This window comes from Corythoichthys intestinalis, chromosome 12, assembly GCF_030265065.1.
Source record: "Corythoichthys intestinalis isolate RoL2023-P3 chromosome 12, ASM3026506v1, whole genome shotgun sequence".
NCBI lineage: Eukaryota > Metazoa > Chordata > Actinopteri > Syngnathiformes > Syngnathidae > Corythoichthys > Corythoichthys intestinalis.
In genome coordinates, this window is record NC_080406.1 from 26,848,565 (window position 1) to 26,866,069 (window position 17,505).

General features: G+C 38.4%; 1 protein-coding gene across 7 annotated transcripts in view; it reads right to left on the reverse strand.

Moving 5' to 3' along the window:
• The window catches only part of LOC130926719 (FERM, ARHGEF and pleckstrin domain-containing protein 1-like), a 105,954-nt gene that overhangs the window by 15,920 nt on the left and 72,529 nt on the right, over positions 1-17,505 (reverse strand). For 4 of the 7 annotated variants that reach the window (XR_009066274.1, XM_057851829.1, XM_057851824.1 and 1 more), the window contains exons 14-18: positions 14,820-15,010; positions 10,181-10,270; positions 4,943-5,076; positions 4,192-4,273; positions 1,557-1,794 (exon numbers count right to left, since the gene is read on the reverse strand). Coding sequence is in view for 6 of the 7 variants with exons in the window: in XM_057851829.1 (XP_057707812.1) it covers positions 1,557-1,794; positions 4,192-4,273; positions 4,943-5,076; positions 10,181-10,270; positions 14,820-15,010 (735 nt within the window). In the remaining variant the exon portion in view is untranslated. The remainder of the gene's footprint in view (positions 1-1,556; positions 1,795-4,191; positions 4,274-4,942; positions 5,077-10,180; positions 10,271-14,819; positions 15,011-17,505) is intronic. The other 3 variants (XM_057851825.1, XM_057851828.1, XM_057851826.1) reach the window with 2 other exon arrangements.

Genomic DNA, 17,505 nt, shown 5'->3' on the forward strand with positions numbered 1-17,505 from the left:
CAAGACCTTGAAATGCTTCTTACAAAGCCACTCCTTTGTTGCCCTGGCTGTGTGTTTGGGATCACTGTCATGCTGAAAGACCCAGCCACATCTCATCTTAAATGCCATTGCTGATGGAAGGAGATTTTCACTCAAAATCTCTCGATATATGGCCCCATTCATTCTTTCCTTTACACAGATCAGTCGTCCTGGTCCCTTTGCGGAAAAACAGCCCCAAAGCATGATGTTTCCACCCCCATGCTTCACAGTGGGTTTGGTGTTCTTCGGATGCAATTCAGTATTCTTTCTCCTACAAACACGAGAGCCTGTGTTTCTACCAAAAAGTTCTATTTTGGTGTCATCTCACCATAACACATTCTCCCAGTCCTCTTCTGGATCATCCAAATGCTCTCTAGCAAACCGCAGACGGGCCTGGACGTGTACTTTCTTCAGCAGGGGGACACGTCTGGTAGTGCAGGATTTGAGTCCCTGGCGGCGCATTGTGTTACTGATAGTACCTTTGTTACTGTGGTCCCAGCTCTCTGTAGGTCATTCACTAGGTCCCCCCGTGTGGTTCTGGAATTTTTGCTCACTGTTCTTGTTATCATTTTGACGCCACATGCATGGAGCCCCAGATCGAGGGAGATTATCAGTGGTCTTGTATGTCTTCCATTTTGTAATAATTGCTCCCACAGTTGATTTCTTTACACCAAGCGTTTTACCTATTTCAGATTCAGTCTTCCCAGCCTGGTGCAGGTCTACAATTTTGTCTCTGGTGTCCTTCGACAGCTCTTTGGTCTTGGCCATAGTGGAGTTTGGAGTGTGACTGACTGAGATTGTGGACAGGTGTCTTTTATACCGATAATGAGTTAAACAGGTGCCATTAATACAGGTAACGAGTGTAGCCTCGTTAGAAGAAGTTAGACCTCTTTGACAGCCAGAAATCTTGCTTGTTTGTCGGTGACCAAATACTTATTTTCCACTCTAATTTGGAAATAAATTCTTTAAAAATCAAACAATGTGATTTTCTGTTTTTTTTTTCACATTCTGTCTCTCATGGTTGAGGTTTACCCATGTTGACAATTACAGGCCTCTCTAATCTTTTGAAGTTGGAGAACTTGCACAATTGGTGGTTGACTTAATACTTATTTGCCCAACTGTAGTAGTTTGGATGACTACTTTTAGTTTTACTTGAGTAATATTATTTTGAGGTAACGCTTTTACTTGAGTAAAGTTTTTGGCTACCCCACCCACCTCTGCATATATATACAAATTTATTATTTTTCAATATCCTCATACAGTACCTCTGGATTATTTTGTTGTGCATAGCCCCAAACTCATTCAGTGCTATTGACAGTTATAGACATAAAAAAAAAAAAAAAAATTCAACTGGAAAGGCTGTCATTCAGTGATCATTTTTCACTGCCATTGAAGGCAACAGACATTCAATTTAACTGGGAGGCTTGCAGCGATCAAACGATCAGTAAAAATAGATTAGACGTCTATCGCCATCAATGGCAGCCAATGAGCTGACCTGTATGGAAGTGCCACACAACCTAACATGCACAAAGCGTTACCTCTGCAGTCCCTGAAGTCCACATGCGTCGCTGGGTAGTGTTTGCACAGACGCTCCAGAATATGCTTGTAGTGCACGAGGCGATGCAGAGGTCGCAGGATGAAGACGTTGAGGGGCACGTAGCACACCTTCTGCAATTCAAACTCCCGGCAGAGGCCTTCTAATCTGCGTGATGCCCTGCACGCCTTCTCTAGCTCAATCAAGATGTCGCTCTGCTTATGCAGGTTGGTTGTTAAAGGCTGTGGATAGAGTTGTCTGTTAGCTTATTAGCTGCCATTGATGGCGACAGACGTCGAATCCATTTTGGACTGCGTTGTTCTGAATGGATCACAGTTAGTGTTACAAAAACATGACCATTCACTGCCCAAATGGATTAAAGGGAACCTCGGAGTTATAGACTTGTAGGCTTTAATAAGCCACAATTGTTCTCTTTTACTGAAATATGTTATTAGAAACACATAAAACATTGCCATTGGTTTAAAAATCTATAATACTTTGTACATGTTTTGACCTATGGAGGGCGCCATGTTTTATGTGAGCAATGGACGCTCGGGTTGACGACATAGTTTGTCACTGTCACTAGACCAACACTCCCGGTGTTCTGCAATTCCTTCCAACACGGTGAAAAGTCCAACACATGCACGCATCGGTTAAAAGCGGCGAGTACTTACCATTTTTGTTTTTATTGAGTCTTTTAATACCTTTCCATTGCCTCAAAATACTTATTGCATGTGTTTCCCTCTTATACTGACACTAATCTGCTCATGCACGTGCCTGCTGTGTGATCTCAACGCCGTATACAATGGAGCTGCTTGACTGGACGCCGAGTTCACTGGACAGAATTTTTTCACCCTGGTCAATGAACTCACACTAATCAACAACATTGCTTAAGTGCCATGGCAATTAATAACTTTTGGGAAGATAATTCATGTGAAAAAGAAAAAAAAGAAAAAAAAAAAAAAGCTCATGTAATGTGATGTATGCAACTCTACCATGTTTGATTGTGCGTCCTTGGCTGTAGGGGGAAGGGTATTGCTAAGCATATTCTTCTCCCGTCTGCCCTCGTCTTTCTTCGGTTCTTTTTTTCTTCGGGCTACTTATATCACATTTTGTAATTGTCAATGATACCGATGATGATGACAATAAACATATCATTCATTCATTCATACTTTTAAGCATTGTGTTTTCTTGTGGTAGTTTTAAAGCAGATTGTTGATCTGTTGACCACATTAGTCACGTAGCGTATTGATACTGCTATGTTTAAGTATTCTCTTAAGGCATCTTTATTATGTTCTGTCTGTATGCATCTAAACAAGACAAGCTGAAAGCGCAAGGTAGTACTTTGAGTGTCAAATTCACTTCTTGTAGGACGTTTCCCCGGTGTAGCAAATTTTGGCAGAACACCGGTTTTGTCCTACTCTCGTCTTGTCTCATCCCGTCTTTCCTGTTCATTTTGCTTTTGCTGCTCGTTCTGTGAAATATCGACAGTGCTGTAATGCTCATTAATGTTCCTCTCGGGCTTAAATTGAAAGGGCTGAACAGATGACATGTTTATGTCGCTAGAGTCATACTCTGGAAGCCAGCCAGCATAGCCAAGTGACGTCACTGCCCTGCGACGTCAACAACAATGGCGACCTACTCTAATTTTCGCACTATAAGGCGCACCTAACTATAAGCTGCCACCCACCAAATTCGACACGAAAACGGCATTTGTTCATAGATAAGCCCTACTTGACTATAAGCCGCAGCTGTCCTCACTGTATAATGAGATATTTACACCAAAAGATATCAACCGGTAACATTTTATTTGACAGCGGCATAAGACTGTCATACGACCAAATGAACCACCATGAGGCTTTGAACCAATTGGCTGCAAAGCTTCATTGCTTCAATTTGTCCTTTTGGGGGAAACAGTCAACCTCTGCTGCCACCTGCTGTCAACACTCTTGTCCAACATGCCTCCTAGCATGTACTGCAGTGCTAGAGATGTAAATAACAAATCAAAATTTATGTTCTGTGCTAATTATTTATTTAGTTACTGTTCTAGTTGTTTCATTCATTACTAGTTATGGAATTTGGTAACACTTTATTTGACAGTGGCGCCATAAGACTGTCATAAGACCATCATAATTATGACATGACACTGCCATGAGCATTAATGAATGCTTATGACAGATGTCATTTTGTGTCATCCGGCAAATGAACTCCCTTTTGAACAGATGTAAAAAATCCGAGCTGGACATAAATGAAGTTAGTGACATAATTTGCCGAATGTCACTTAATGACAACTGTCGTTAAGTATTCATTAATGCCTATGATAACGTCATGTCATAGTTATGACAGTCTTATGGCAGTCTTATGATGCCGCTGTCATATAAAGTGGTCCCTATTAACCCAACAAATAAACTGCACTGGACTATAAGCCGCAGGATTCAAAATGAGGGGAAAAAGTAGTGGTTTGTAGTCCGAAAATGACGGTACTAGTTAAACTAATTCTAAAAATTGTATTAAAACAAAAACATTGAGAGGGGTTTTAATATCAAATTATTTTAACTCATAATACCGTTTATCTTTTAAGAACTACAAGTCTTTCTATCCGTGGTTCCCTTGAAATTGAAGTGAGAAACACGGCTCACCTTCAAATCTTGCAAGTTCTTCAGCATGACATCTCCAATGCGCTGGTAGTCTCCTTTAATGTGAGCATTTGAACGCCCTTCCCTGGAGAAAGATCGACACTTTTAATTAGTTAATTACAGCTTTGCCTTGAAATCCTTTGAGAGTAAATTACCACATCAGAAAAAAAATATCTCTGATGTTGGATGAGTGGTTGAGAGCGAAATTAGCCACAAGGTGTCACCTTTGAGCTCAAACTCGAAATATAGTAGTGTACATAAATCTAATTTAACAGCACCAGTATTGCATCTTTGTTGCTTTTTCAATAACATTCTCTCGTCCACTATTAGTGACCTCCATTTTCCCCTGCAACTGCTTTAGAACAGGTGCATAATAACCTTTGTCCAGCGTTGACAGTACAAGTTATTTGTGCGTGCAATTATATCATCTCTGCAGATGAATTTATTTTGGCATTTGGAGTTAACAGGAGCAACAGAATAAAGCATAGTGGAGAGAAAAAAAAAAACAAAAAACGACTGCAGTTCTAACAGCCACACTGACTTAACACAAGCCCATGAGTCAATGCTATGCGTATTGGGAAAGCACAACATCATTAAGAGAAATCAGGCAGCCGAAACCCGACAGGGAGGAAATATCTGCCTCTTGCGGCATGCCTGTTACCATGGAGATAACAGCTCCTGCTGTCATCAAGGCACAGACTACACTAAAACAAAAACCAAAACATTGTAACATTCTTTTAACAGCAATTCTCACCACAAAGCCAGCCTCTGCTCCACCTCCCTGAGAAAACCCGTGTGAAACTTGTGCAGCGGCTCAAGCGTGGAAAAAATGGTCTTCTTGAGAGACTCTGGGGCATCTTCTTCCTGTCCAATGATGTTCTGGAAAGACTGAAAACCCCCCATGAATAGAACAAAAAAGTGAGACATTTGCTTTCTTTCCTGATGCCATTTAGAAACAAACAGAACAATGTCAGAATGAAGAACAAGAAAAAGGAGAGTGAATGAAAGATGTTCAGTGACATTGAGTTAATACTGAATTATTAAAATCCAAGTCGAATTTGACATGGCCTCTTAAAAAGTGAATAATTTGTTGAGTTAGCTTCTGTCAAAGTAGAAAACGGCTGTCATACAGAAAATTATTCATGCGCTGCACAATTTTGAGGATCCATCCTCTTCTGTACCCTTTAATGGACCTTGATAATTTAAGAGACAAAATGTAGAACATTCTAATCAATTATGCATTTACAATATTGCATAATTATGGTTATTTCCAGAATATGAAGAAGCTTAGATTTGACGTAATATCTTTTGTGAATTTGGTTTGTTGTTATATTTGTCCACAGCAAAGAAAAAACATACTTTCACAAACTTTCTCTTAACATTTGATTACATGAACTATCATTCTGATATTTTAAAATGAATGTAATTAAGCATGATGTGACACCTTGGAGAAGTGGTTTGCACGTCTGCCTCACAGTTCTGAGATGGAGGGTTCAATCCCGCGCTTCTGCATTTCTGTGTAGAGTTTGCATGTTGTTGTGCCTGCCTGGGTTTTCTCTGGGTAATCCGGTTTCCTCGCACATCCCCAAAAAATGCATGGCAGGCTAATTAAAAACTCCAAATTGTCCACTATTAGTGACCTCCATTTTCCCCTGCAACTGCTTTAGAACAGGTGTATAATAACCGTATGTATAATATAAAAAAAATACAACTTCTTAAAAAATAATAAAGCCTAGAACCAGGTATGACTGCAAGCATTCCCCGGAGCTGGGCCTTCTACAAGTGTGTGCGTAAATGGTTGTTTGTCTCGTACTGCTTATAGTTTGCTGAACAGACTCCAGCGGCCCTGGGACCCTTGTGAGGATAAGCGGCACCCAATACGAAGGAACGAATGAATGAAAAATTAAGCACAATGGTCTAGTGCGCAGGTGTCAACCACAAAGGGAAAAGATTCGTTTTGTGTAGCCTGCAAAAGTAAATTGAGTGCTTCAAATTCATTTTTATTTTTGCTAAATTGAAATTTAACAAAAATGTATGTAATCCTCCATTAAATATTGAGGACTATAGAAATCTGATAAAATTCAGCCCCACCCCCTCCTTTTTAAAAAAGTAAACATTTCTTAAATGAAAAATAAAGAGAATACAGTGATCCCTCACAATTTCGTGCATCAAACTTTGCGCCCTCAGTTCATCGCGCATTTTTTTTCAATTAAAAAAAAAAAAAAAAAAAAAATACAATACACATGAGCTGTCCCGAACCAATCGCCTAGTCTCACTCTCCCTCCCTCCCTGCTCTTTGTTGGTCAGGCAGTGAGTGCACTGGCGTTGCTTATTAAGGTAAATGAGGATTGATAGAAGTTTGATGTTTGAAGTTCGCTTTTTGGCAAACTCAAAGCGCTGCATGCGCCAATCATCATTTAACTTGTTAAACAGTTTCTGTGGCAACTCATTGCGTGTAAGTGCTCCTCACTTGAGCCGATTTGAGTGGACTCACTCAATGAAGCATTTAACAAAGCCAAGCATTTTTCTGCTTCATTCTTGTTTAAAAATAATTCGATGGGACAGTAACATGTTTAAAACTTATCATAATCATTATATTTGAAGTGCTTAAAAACCATTTATTAAAATATATACATACACATAAGTTTTTTTTTTTTTTTTTTAATTAATTATACTTTGGGAATTTTTTTTTTTTTTTTTCAACATGTCTTATATATATATTAGGGCTGTCAAAATTATCGCGTTAACACGCGGTAATTAATGTTTTAAATTAATCACGTTAAAATATTTGACGCAATTAACGCACATGTCCCGCTCAGAAAGTATTCTGCCTTTTGGTAAGTTTTACAGCAAGACATTTTAGCCTGTCCAACAGCGAACTCTTGTGGTCGCTTTGCGACATGGTTTATTGTTTTCTTTCCAGTTCATTATGGCTGCACGACGTCTTGGGCTGATAATGTTGTGCTTATATGATCCTTGGACAAGATTTGTCCGTAAGTATGGTTGTTGTAAAGAATGTACATATTATGTTAGTAAGCGAAATGTTATATTTTTTGTATGAGACGCTTTTTGCTTATGTTTAGTGAACCTGTATAGCGTGCTAAGCTAACGTTGTTGCTCATGCAATGCTTGTGTACTTTGTTTTTGTAGTTTTACGACGGTCTAAAGAGGACAATTGTTTGAGGCCATTTTATTAATAAATCAGATGAAAAAGGAAGAAGTCTAATTATTAAGGCATCGTTCACTAGCTGTCTAGCTTTGGAAAAAGTAGACGCTTCGGAGTGAGGACAGCATAGACAGATTTAAATGACAGTAGAGTGAAATGCCCACTACAGTCCTTTTTTACCGTATGTTGAATGTATATATCCATCTTGTGTCTTATCTTTCCATTCCAACAATTTATTTTACAGAATATATATATAATTTACAGAAAAATATGGCATATTTTATAGATGGTTTGAATTGCGATTAATTGCGATTAATTACGATTAATTAATTTTTAAGCTGTAATTAACTCGATTAAAAATTTTAATCGTTTGACAGCCCTAATATATATATATATATATCACTTTCCAATGCTAAATCTGAATATATTTAACAAACACACACACACACACACACACACAAAAAATACTGCTACTTAGCAGTTTTTCACTTATCGTGGCGGGTTCTGGTCCCCATTATTCACGAAAAACGAGGGATCACTATACATATATATATATATATATATATATATGTATTAGGGCTGTCAAAATTATCGCGTTAACGGGAGGTATTAATTTTTAAAATTAATCACGTTAAAATATTTGACGCAATTAACGCACATGTCCCCCTCAGACAGATTTAAATGACAGTAGAGTGAAATGCCCACTTGTTACTTGTGTTTTATGGAGTTTTGCCGCTCTCTGCTGGCGCTTGGGTGCGACTGATTTTATAGGCTTCAGCACCCATGAGCATTGTGTAAGTAATTATTGACATCAACAATGGCGGGCTACTAGTTTATTTTTTGATCGAAAATTTTACAAATTTTATTAAAACGAAAACATTAAGAGGGGTTTTAATATAAAATTTCTATAACTTGTACTAACATTTATCTTTTAAGAACTACAAGTCTTTTCTATCCATGGATCGCTTTAACAGAATGTTAATAATGGTAATGCCATCTTGTTGATTTATTGTTATAAACAAATACGGAACTTATGTACCGTATGTTAAATGTATATATCCATCTTGTGTCTTATCTTTCCATTCCAACAATAATTTACAGAAAAATATGGCATATTTTATAGATGGTTTGAATTGCGATTAATTACAAGTAATTAATTTTTAAGCTGTAATAACTCGATTAAAAATTTTAATCATTTGACACCCCTAATATATATATATATATATATATATATATATATATATATATATATATATATATATATATATATATAAAGAATTGTATATATATTAAGAATTGTGTCAAGAATTGTTGTGATTTCCACCTGTCAATCTAAGAGTTACACAAGGGAGGTAACACCGTGAAAATATTGGTCTTATTTCTAAGGAAACTTTGTTTGTGTCCAGAAAATGTGGAATTCATTCCACCAGTGTAAATGTTATTGTATTGTTGAGAGAAATAGTACTCCCTTTAAAATGGTAAATGTTTTTGCACTTTCTTGTAAAAAAATAAAAATAAAAAAAGCAGCTTTTTGTTGTATGGGCATGTTTCCATCTTTCCTGTTGAATCATAAGGACATTTTAAATAAATAATGGACATAAAGTTGTTTGGCAACTTTATTAATCAGTACTGTACGATGCATCGATAACCGCGATCATCGTCAATACCGTGATCATCGTTCAAAAATCGAATTGTAGCACCCTGAATCGTAATTGAATCGAATCGTCGGGTGCCTAAGATGGCACACCCCTAGTCGACCGTATATAAACCTTGTGATTGGATGGCAATTATTCTAGGTCAAATAAACACAAAAAGAACTTGCACTTTGGAAAATGGATGTGTGCATTTATAAAAGTTGGTGCTTTGCAGTAATTGTATTCGACTCTCGACATTGTTTTAGTCCAAATCAATAACTGAACTTTAGTTTGACTGGAACACTAAAAATATTTCCATTTTCTTCTAAGAGATTATGATCAGTTTGATAATGAAAAATTTAATTGCATACAGGGAGTAGAATATCTATTTTAAACAAGACATGCTGGGAAAAGGTTTACGGGGGCGCGGTGCACCAGCAGTTCGGATGACTTCACCAGCCATGATTTGAGGGATTTAGAGAGATGGAGTGCATGGCTGAAAAAAAAGTTGGGACATAAGCCAAGCCAAATATTTATGAGATGGAAGAGAGTTTTTGCTGAAGATAGCAAGGTGATAAAAGCGCCAAGGATGAAGGAATGACGCGGATTGTGGCACACTTTCAAATATAAATGGGAAACAACATTAAGAACATCCACGATTGTGAATAAATTATGAAAATGTTTTTTTTTTTTTTGGGCTGCCTTTTGTTGTTCCGAAGGAAAACAGATGGACATACGGTATGATTCGGTACAATTTTGTAAAACTCCTAAAATAATAACTTTTAATACAGCATTTGGATTTGATGCCCTGCAGGTGAGCTTAAATGTTGCAACCACCGTGAATACTTCTACTGCATTTCCTGAAAGCGCCGACTAAGTCAATGTTTTTCATGCTTGAGCCGGTGTGTGAAATCTACATAAAGTCAGAGAAAGCTTTGTAAATCTCTTTTAACATAAATGGTGACGCATCAGTGGCCTTGAGCAAGTTACTTCTGAGTGTGCAGTGTGGAGAATGGATAAGAAAACTGTAATCTTTTAAAATCTGCCCGTGTCACCGCTTGCCTCAATGTCCTGGCGGGCGCTCAGCAATGGAGCAGCTAACCCAGATAATCGATGAGTTCTCCCCCAGAGGATGTCGAGAGGAGAAAACAAACAGTAAAGCGACACGTCAGGTGCCCCGGTTTCGTCTTACCACGGTCACCACCTCCAGGTCTTTGACGTATGTCCTCTCTGTAGTCAGCAACTCCTTGGCGATGAAATAGGCCCTGTCTGTTGGGAACCTCTGTCAAGGCATCAAACATACGAGGTGGTCAGGAAAGACTAAGTGAACCAATAAATGTGTCTCAATGGTGTAATATTGCCCACCCCAAACTAACACGGACAAAAGACTTTGTGTGACGAGTGTCCCAACGTTTTGCTTCTGTTTAATATGGTGAATGCTATGGCGAAGCTTTAATGGTTGCACTCTGTACAATAACAATAAAACCAAGGGCACAGGTTTGCATAGGGACGGTAGGGACATAACACTACCAACTTTTCAGGATGCTTAAATTGTCCCCACCAATTTTTAAGTAACCTCATTTGCGTTGATAATAACTTGTTATATGGGTAATTTAGAATGTCTTCCCATATGTTGTAAGGATAGAATTGACCCTACCATTATTGAATGAATTATTTTCATTATGTTCAGACTTAGAGTACATTTACATCTTTTGACTTCCCCTCAAATGCACATTTGATTGGCTGATGACTTGACCCCATCAACAAAAGCACTCACAGATACAAATACATGTCGACAACAATGCCGCCCCCTCTGCCCCCTTTGAAGTTTTATTCGACCAGCAGCAGCATCAATGTGGTGTAGGTGGGGAACACACCACTAATTTTGCTACTGAAAGTCTGACCTCAGAGTTAGCATAACATTAAACTGTGTGAATTTCCTAACCTGCAAACTTGAATAGGAAGCTGCTTAGAGAGACGTGTCCTCCTGTACATGTTTTCTACTGTTAACGTTAATTAGACTTACTAAACTTTTATTTGTGTTATTGCCTGACTAAGAAGTTTTTTCAGTTATATTTAATTTCTTAGACAATGTTGAGTGTTCTTAACACAAATGTTTATTTTTTTTTGCATTCCTGAATAGTTGAAATTATTAACAAATATATGTTAATATAATTTATGTTCAAACATTGCATTTTAAATTTGCTAATAAAATCCAGACATTTATTCTGGATTAAAAAAAAAAAAAGTTTCTTTAGTAGTCTTTGAAAACAAAGGTTCGAATCGAACGGTGTATCACCTGAACCAATACAATTGAAAGTTAGTATAAGTCAATACATATTTACAGATTTGCATCAATCATTCAGCCTATCAATTAATTAGGTTCATATTTGTGAGAAATGTAGCCCCCGTTCACCCAATCTGTTTGGTCTTATTAATGTCCCGTCCCCAGCAAAAAATGTATATGCAGGTTATGCTGTTATAGCATCCCTAGCAATATTGAGACCAAACCTACGCCCTTGAGTAAAACCTCCTGAAATCAAAGAAAATTAAAGCAAACTGCTTTTAGCACAGCAATACCTAAAATAACCAATGCAACACAACAGGTTTACACATGCATTAGACGACTGCATTATACTTACTGTAACAGGGCATACATGAGAAACATTTTTATCCATGTATTTTTTTCAATGATGTGCTACACTGACAGTTAACAAAAAAAAACGTAACTCCAACCTCCATCTCCTGATTTTTATTATCCCTCATATCTACAGTCATGTGAAAAAATTAGGACACCCCATTAAATATTCAGTTCTTCATTAAGAAATGTTCACATATCAATGTCTGATCTAGTTTTTCTTTATCTCTGGAAAATAGTGATTTAATTGCAGTTAAACAAAAAAATTAACATTGTTTTACTCATTAAACCAAATATATCAACAAAAATGCATATTCTAACTGAGGAAAAATTTGGGATTAAGATCTGGGCTTTGACTCGGCCATTCCAGGACTCTCCATTTCTTCCTTTTAGCCAGTCCTTGGATTTACTGGTATGTTTTGGTTGCCTGGCACGGCCAGACTGTTCTCCCTGTATTTTTCAAACACTGTGAGAATAGTCTGGGACCCAGCCCATTAATGGCCTCTCGAGCACGGCCAAAATCAACCGTCCTATCAGATTCGTTTAGTTGCGTGACGTGTTCTTAACGAGCAACGTCACTCTTCCGCGTCGGAAGTTGTCTCCACAACAACACAGATGGCGAACAGGAGAGCCGAGAATATGTTCCAATCCACGGTAAAATCAGTTTTAAATGACCAAAAACACATCGACACGAGTCATTGACAACGGTCTGTCTCGCGCTAGCCATGTTGAATAAAACTTCGCTCTCCTTGTATGTTTACTTCCGTGCGCAAGTCCCTCGTCCTGCCCTCGTCGCTTTATTAACAACACGTCCGCCCGTCGCTGATTGGTCCACTCTGCTGTCTGTTTGCTGTGGCATGCTCCGCCCTGGAAATTGTATCCGCTGAATGGTGGCCAGACTCAATAGCTGGAACTGCGGTGAGTCTGGTGTACCAGGCTAATGTTTTGGGTCATCGTCATGTTGCAGGGTCCAGTTTTGCTTCAGCTTTAATTTTTTTGCAGATGATCTCACATGTTCCTCAAGCACGCTCTGATACACGATAGAATTTATGGTGGATTGTATGATAGTGAGCTGGCCAGGTCGTGCGGTAGCAAAGCATCCTCAAACAATGACACTTCCTCTTCAATGCTTCACGGTTTGTATGAGGTTCTTTTCCTGGAATGCTGGATTGGGTTTACGCCAAACATGTCCTATGTTCTGGTGTCCAAATATTTCAATTTTAGATTCATTTGTCCAAAGAAGTCCTGGTCTTTGTCTACGTTCACTCTGGCAAACTTCAGTCTGGTCTTCATGTTCTTCTTGGAGAGCAAAGGTTTCCTTCTTGCAGACCTCCCATGAAGACTAAACTTGTGAAGTCTCTTTGTGATTGTAGAGGCATGCACTTTCACATCAACAGTAGCAAGAGCCTGCTGTAGGTCCGGTGATGACATTTTAGGGTTTTTGGAGACTTCTTTTAGCATCTTGCGGTCTGCTCTCGGGGTGAACTTGCTTGGATGGCCAGACCTGGGCATTTTGGCAGTTGTTTTGAATGTCCTCCACTTGTAGACTATTTTCCGGACACTGGAATGGTTGATTTTATTTTATTTTTTTAGATCTTTTGAAATCCCTTACCAGACTCATAAGTGTCTACAATCTTCTTTCTGAAGGCCTCAGACAGCTCCTGATCTCACCATGGTGTTTTCCCTCACTGCAACCGTCAGTCACTGTTGAAAGTACTCTGCGTTGAGGAGTGGTGCATATTTTCTCCTCACTGAAGTTATTTCAGCCAAAGGGGGCAACACTCGTTATTAGGTGGTAGAGTGTCCTAACTTTTTCCTCAGTTAGAATATGCATTTTTGTTGACATATTTGGTTTAACGAGTAAAACAATGTTAATTTTGTCGTTTACCTGCAATTAAATCACTTTCTTTTCCATAGATAAAGGGGAAAAAAAGATCCAGAAATTGATATGTGAACATTTCCTAATAAAGAATGAATATTTAAAGCAGTGCCCTAATTTTTTCACATGGCTGTTAACTACTTTAGAACATAACGTAGGAACACAGGACGTACATTACACATCACATTGAAATTGAAAATATTTTAAAGGTAACGCAAACACTGACTTTTAAATTAAAAGGAAATAAATAAGTAGGCTAACATAAATTGACAAAAATAAGTCCAAATGTGGACATTAAGCATGGAAGATGTTCTGAACTTACTCATCAGAGCAAATAAAATAAGCCTCTTCAACTCTCTCCTTTTCTCTTATATATGTAACAGGCATTGTCCTTTTTCATCGCTTTAATTCTTTCTTTCTTTTTTGTCCTTCCAGAAAACACGCCCATTTGAACCAGAGCTAACAATCCATGCTAATCACATGTCAGTCTGTCAGCCAATTGAACGGACAACTGAGTCCAAGGTGATTTGCTGCCCAGATACACACATCGACGCAACTCGTCACTGAGATACACGCTGAGCAGACTCTGTGGAATAAATAAATAATATATATTGATGGATTCTGCTACACAAGCACTTTATTAGCCTTGTTGTTAACACTTGTGTGTGCAAATCTGATGTTTAGTAGATTATTTTCTTCTTGGAGATGCGTGTGTGGTAGCCTGGCAGTTTTTTTTTTTTTTTTTTTAATTAACATGGGGTTTTGAGAGTTGCCGTCGTATTTTCGGGATCAAAGCACCGTTACGGCCCGAATCTTTTACCGGAACGGCGTAGCAGACCGTTCCGGCCCAATTTCACCCCTGCTGATATGTAATAGTGGAGAAAAACCTAAATAAAAGCCAGTACTACCATGAAATGGCTACTCGACATGGAGGCAGACATTTTATCAATGCTGGTATTATTTCAGTGAATATCCCATGGTCATTGCTCGTAATGTCATTAATCCTTGTTATCACATGTACCTGTGCTCAACTCTATCAGTGTGTTTATTTTCTCCCTTATCAGCGGTTTAAGAAATTTGCGATTCAAATCTTTGACATGGTCATTTATTGTATACTAGGTGTTGTCTGTCCCTTTAAATTGAACCAAATTGTCGCAGAATTCGTAATATCGGTAAATTTATTGTTATTCAAAGAATTTTAATCGTAATGTATCGACATGAATTTGGGGATTTACGCATCCCTTTGTGTGTAATGGATACAATGTTAAAATCCAGAATACAGGACCACCTGCTCAACTTTCACAGAGCACAAACCTTCCGGCGCACCTCGTCTTCATCATCGGTGCGAATGCTGCATGCGTCATTGAGGAGGGGGCTGGTGAGAGGCGAAGGCTGCCGAACGTCCGGACTGTGACTGCCCACCTCCAGAGACGTCTGGCCATTAAGCAGACCGTGTGAGTGCGCGGATGACGTAGACATATAGGGACTGTTTGTCAGTGCTCCTGCTGGAAAGAGAGGAGTGAAAACTCAGCAATGTAAAGACGCGGACTGAATGATTTGTTGAGGCTGCCGAATATTCACTTAATTAAATTACGTGAGTTATAATCCAATGCGACTCATAGAAAAGAGCAAACGGCAGTTATAGACAGAATCTATCCGAGGGATCTTTGGAGTTTCCCTCGTTAAAAAGATAGCTGAGGCATCTGCCCTAGAAATGAAGTATCAGCAGTGACTCACTCTGTAGTCCAGACAGCATAGGCAGGCTTTGTGCAACAAAAACATGCTGCAAAAACACTACACTCATGGGACACAAGATTGGAATCTACTGCACATTCTAATAAGATCCAATATATAATCTAGGCATTTGCCGATAACTGGTTTCAAAGTATACCGTGGTTTGAAAATGTCACGTTTCAAAACCGCAAAAATTTTCCGTCATACCGTCTCTAAAGTATTAGGTATTTTTTTATGTATAATAAATTCATTCATTCATTCATTTTCCATGTCGCTTTTTCCTCACGAAATCCCTCGCTTGCAGCCTCAAGGCTCAACCCTCCCTCACTAGTTGCTCCTCCGTGTCAGTGAGTCAATTGTGCTACACGATGGCTGGAGGAGGTGAAACTCCTGAACTCTTCCCCGCCATCGAAAAAAACGAAATCGCTGGTATGGGAATACTTTGGTTACAGATGGCGGCGGCTTAGAGGAGGAGGGCCAACTGACATGTACAGTAAAACATGTTTGCGGAGGGTGGCTGCCGAGGAGGCAATACCTCCAATATGATTTCGCATTTATAACAAATTAACGGTTTGTAAATGCTTACATGAAAGTTTCCCACCAGCTACGAGAGTAAACTCCAGCATGTTTAGCGTGTCTAGCGGTGGTAAAACATATGTTTTTTTCTCTCTGGCAACTGTCTGTGTTGAGAAAGAGAGTGTGTATAATGTAAACATGATACAAGTCAGACACACTTTTCATGGAAAATAATTCAATTATTTTTGTTCTGATGATAATAATGTTATGTTTTGAAAAATAAAAATCCTGTTCAATGGAAAAAAAGGTTTGTTTGTTTTTCAAACCCAGATATCTCATAGTAACACATTTTAGAGCTGTAATTTCAATACCGTGATACCGTAAAACTGTGATATTTATGCTTAAGGGGATCATACCGTCAGAATCTCATACCGGCACATGGCTAATATGAACTGTATAATAATTCTGCACCGAATCATACAGCGGATATTTGCATTTTTAAGAAATTCAGACATGATAGCAACTTAGTAATTATACTTAAATCACATCTTATTGACATGATAGGGATTTCATTGCGTCAATCGGAAACCATCAGTCAGAACGAACCAAATTCACGTGTGGGGTCCCTCAAGGGTCCATTCTTGGACCACTTTTATTTAACATCTACTGTATATGCTTTCCCCAGCTCAGATCATGGAAGAGTGACACACCGATGCAGATGACACACGACTCTACATTTCTGTGTCCCCGTATGATTATAGTTCCTTAGTCTCCATGAATAAATGCATTCATCAGATCAATGATTGGATGCGCTAGAATTTGGTGAAGGAAAATGAAGAAGAAAGAAGTGATCATTTTTTGGGCCAAAAAAAGGAAAGGTCAAAGATAAACACGCACCTTGGCACAATGTCACTTACAGCTACAACCAAGTCAAAAAGTAATAATTGACTCAGACCTAAAGTTTGATAGTCGTCTAAAGTCCGTCACTAAATCTGCTTATTACTACTTAAAAAATATAGTCAGAATTAGGGGCTTCTTACTAAACAAGACATGGAAAAACTTGTGCGTGCATTCATTTTCAGTATATTGGACCATTGCAACGGTATATTTACAGGTATGGATAAAAAAATCAGTCATGAATCTGCAGCTAGTACAGAATGCTGCTGCCAGAGTCCTTACAAACACAAGGAAACAGGAGCACATTGCACCGGTTTTGAAATCGTTACACTTGCTTTCAGTGAGGCAAAGCATAGACTATAAAATACAGCATATCCATAACTCTCTATACATTTCAAATTTCAAGCAATATGCTTTTTATTCATTTTATGTAGAATTTTATTTCCGGTTTCAATTGTCTTTGTTTTAACTTTCTTTTGATTTAATGTGATTTTTATGAATCATTTTATCTCTGCTCGTGGATCTCCATGTGATGTAAAGCACTTTGAATTGCCTTGTGTTGAATTGTGCCAAACAAATAAATTTTCCTTGCCTTGTCTTGCCTTAAAAAGATGTAATTTTAAAATCATTTTTGTATTGGATCAATAAGCTTTCATCTGCAACACAACAACAGTAAGCACACTGGCCTCACTTTGGTTGGGGATTTACTGTAAACACTGCAGTAGGAAGAAGCGTAAACCACAAACCATGACAAATCTACACAAGATTACCGCTAATAAGTATTTCTGATGCACTACAGCTATTAAAGAGAGGAACAGGTACCGCAAAACTACAGGGAGGGTGATTTTTTTTT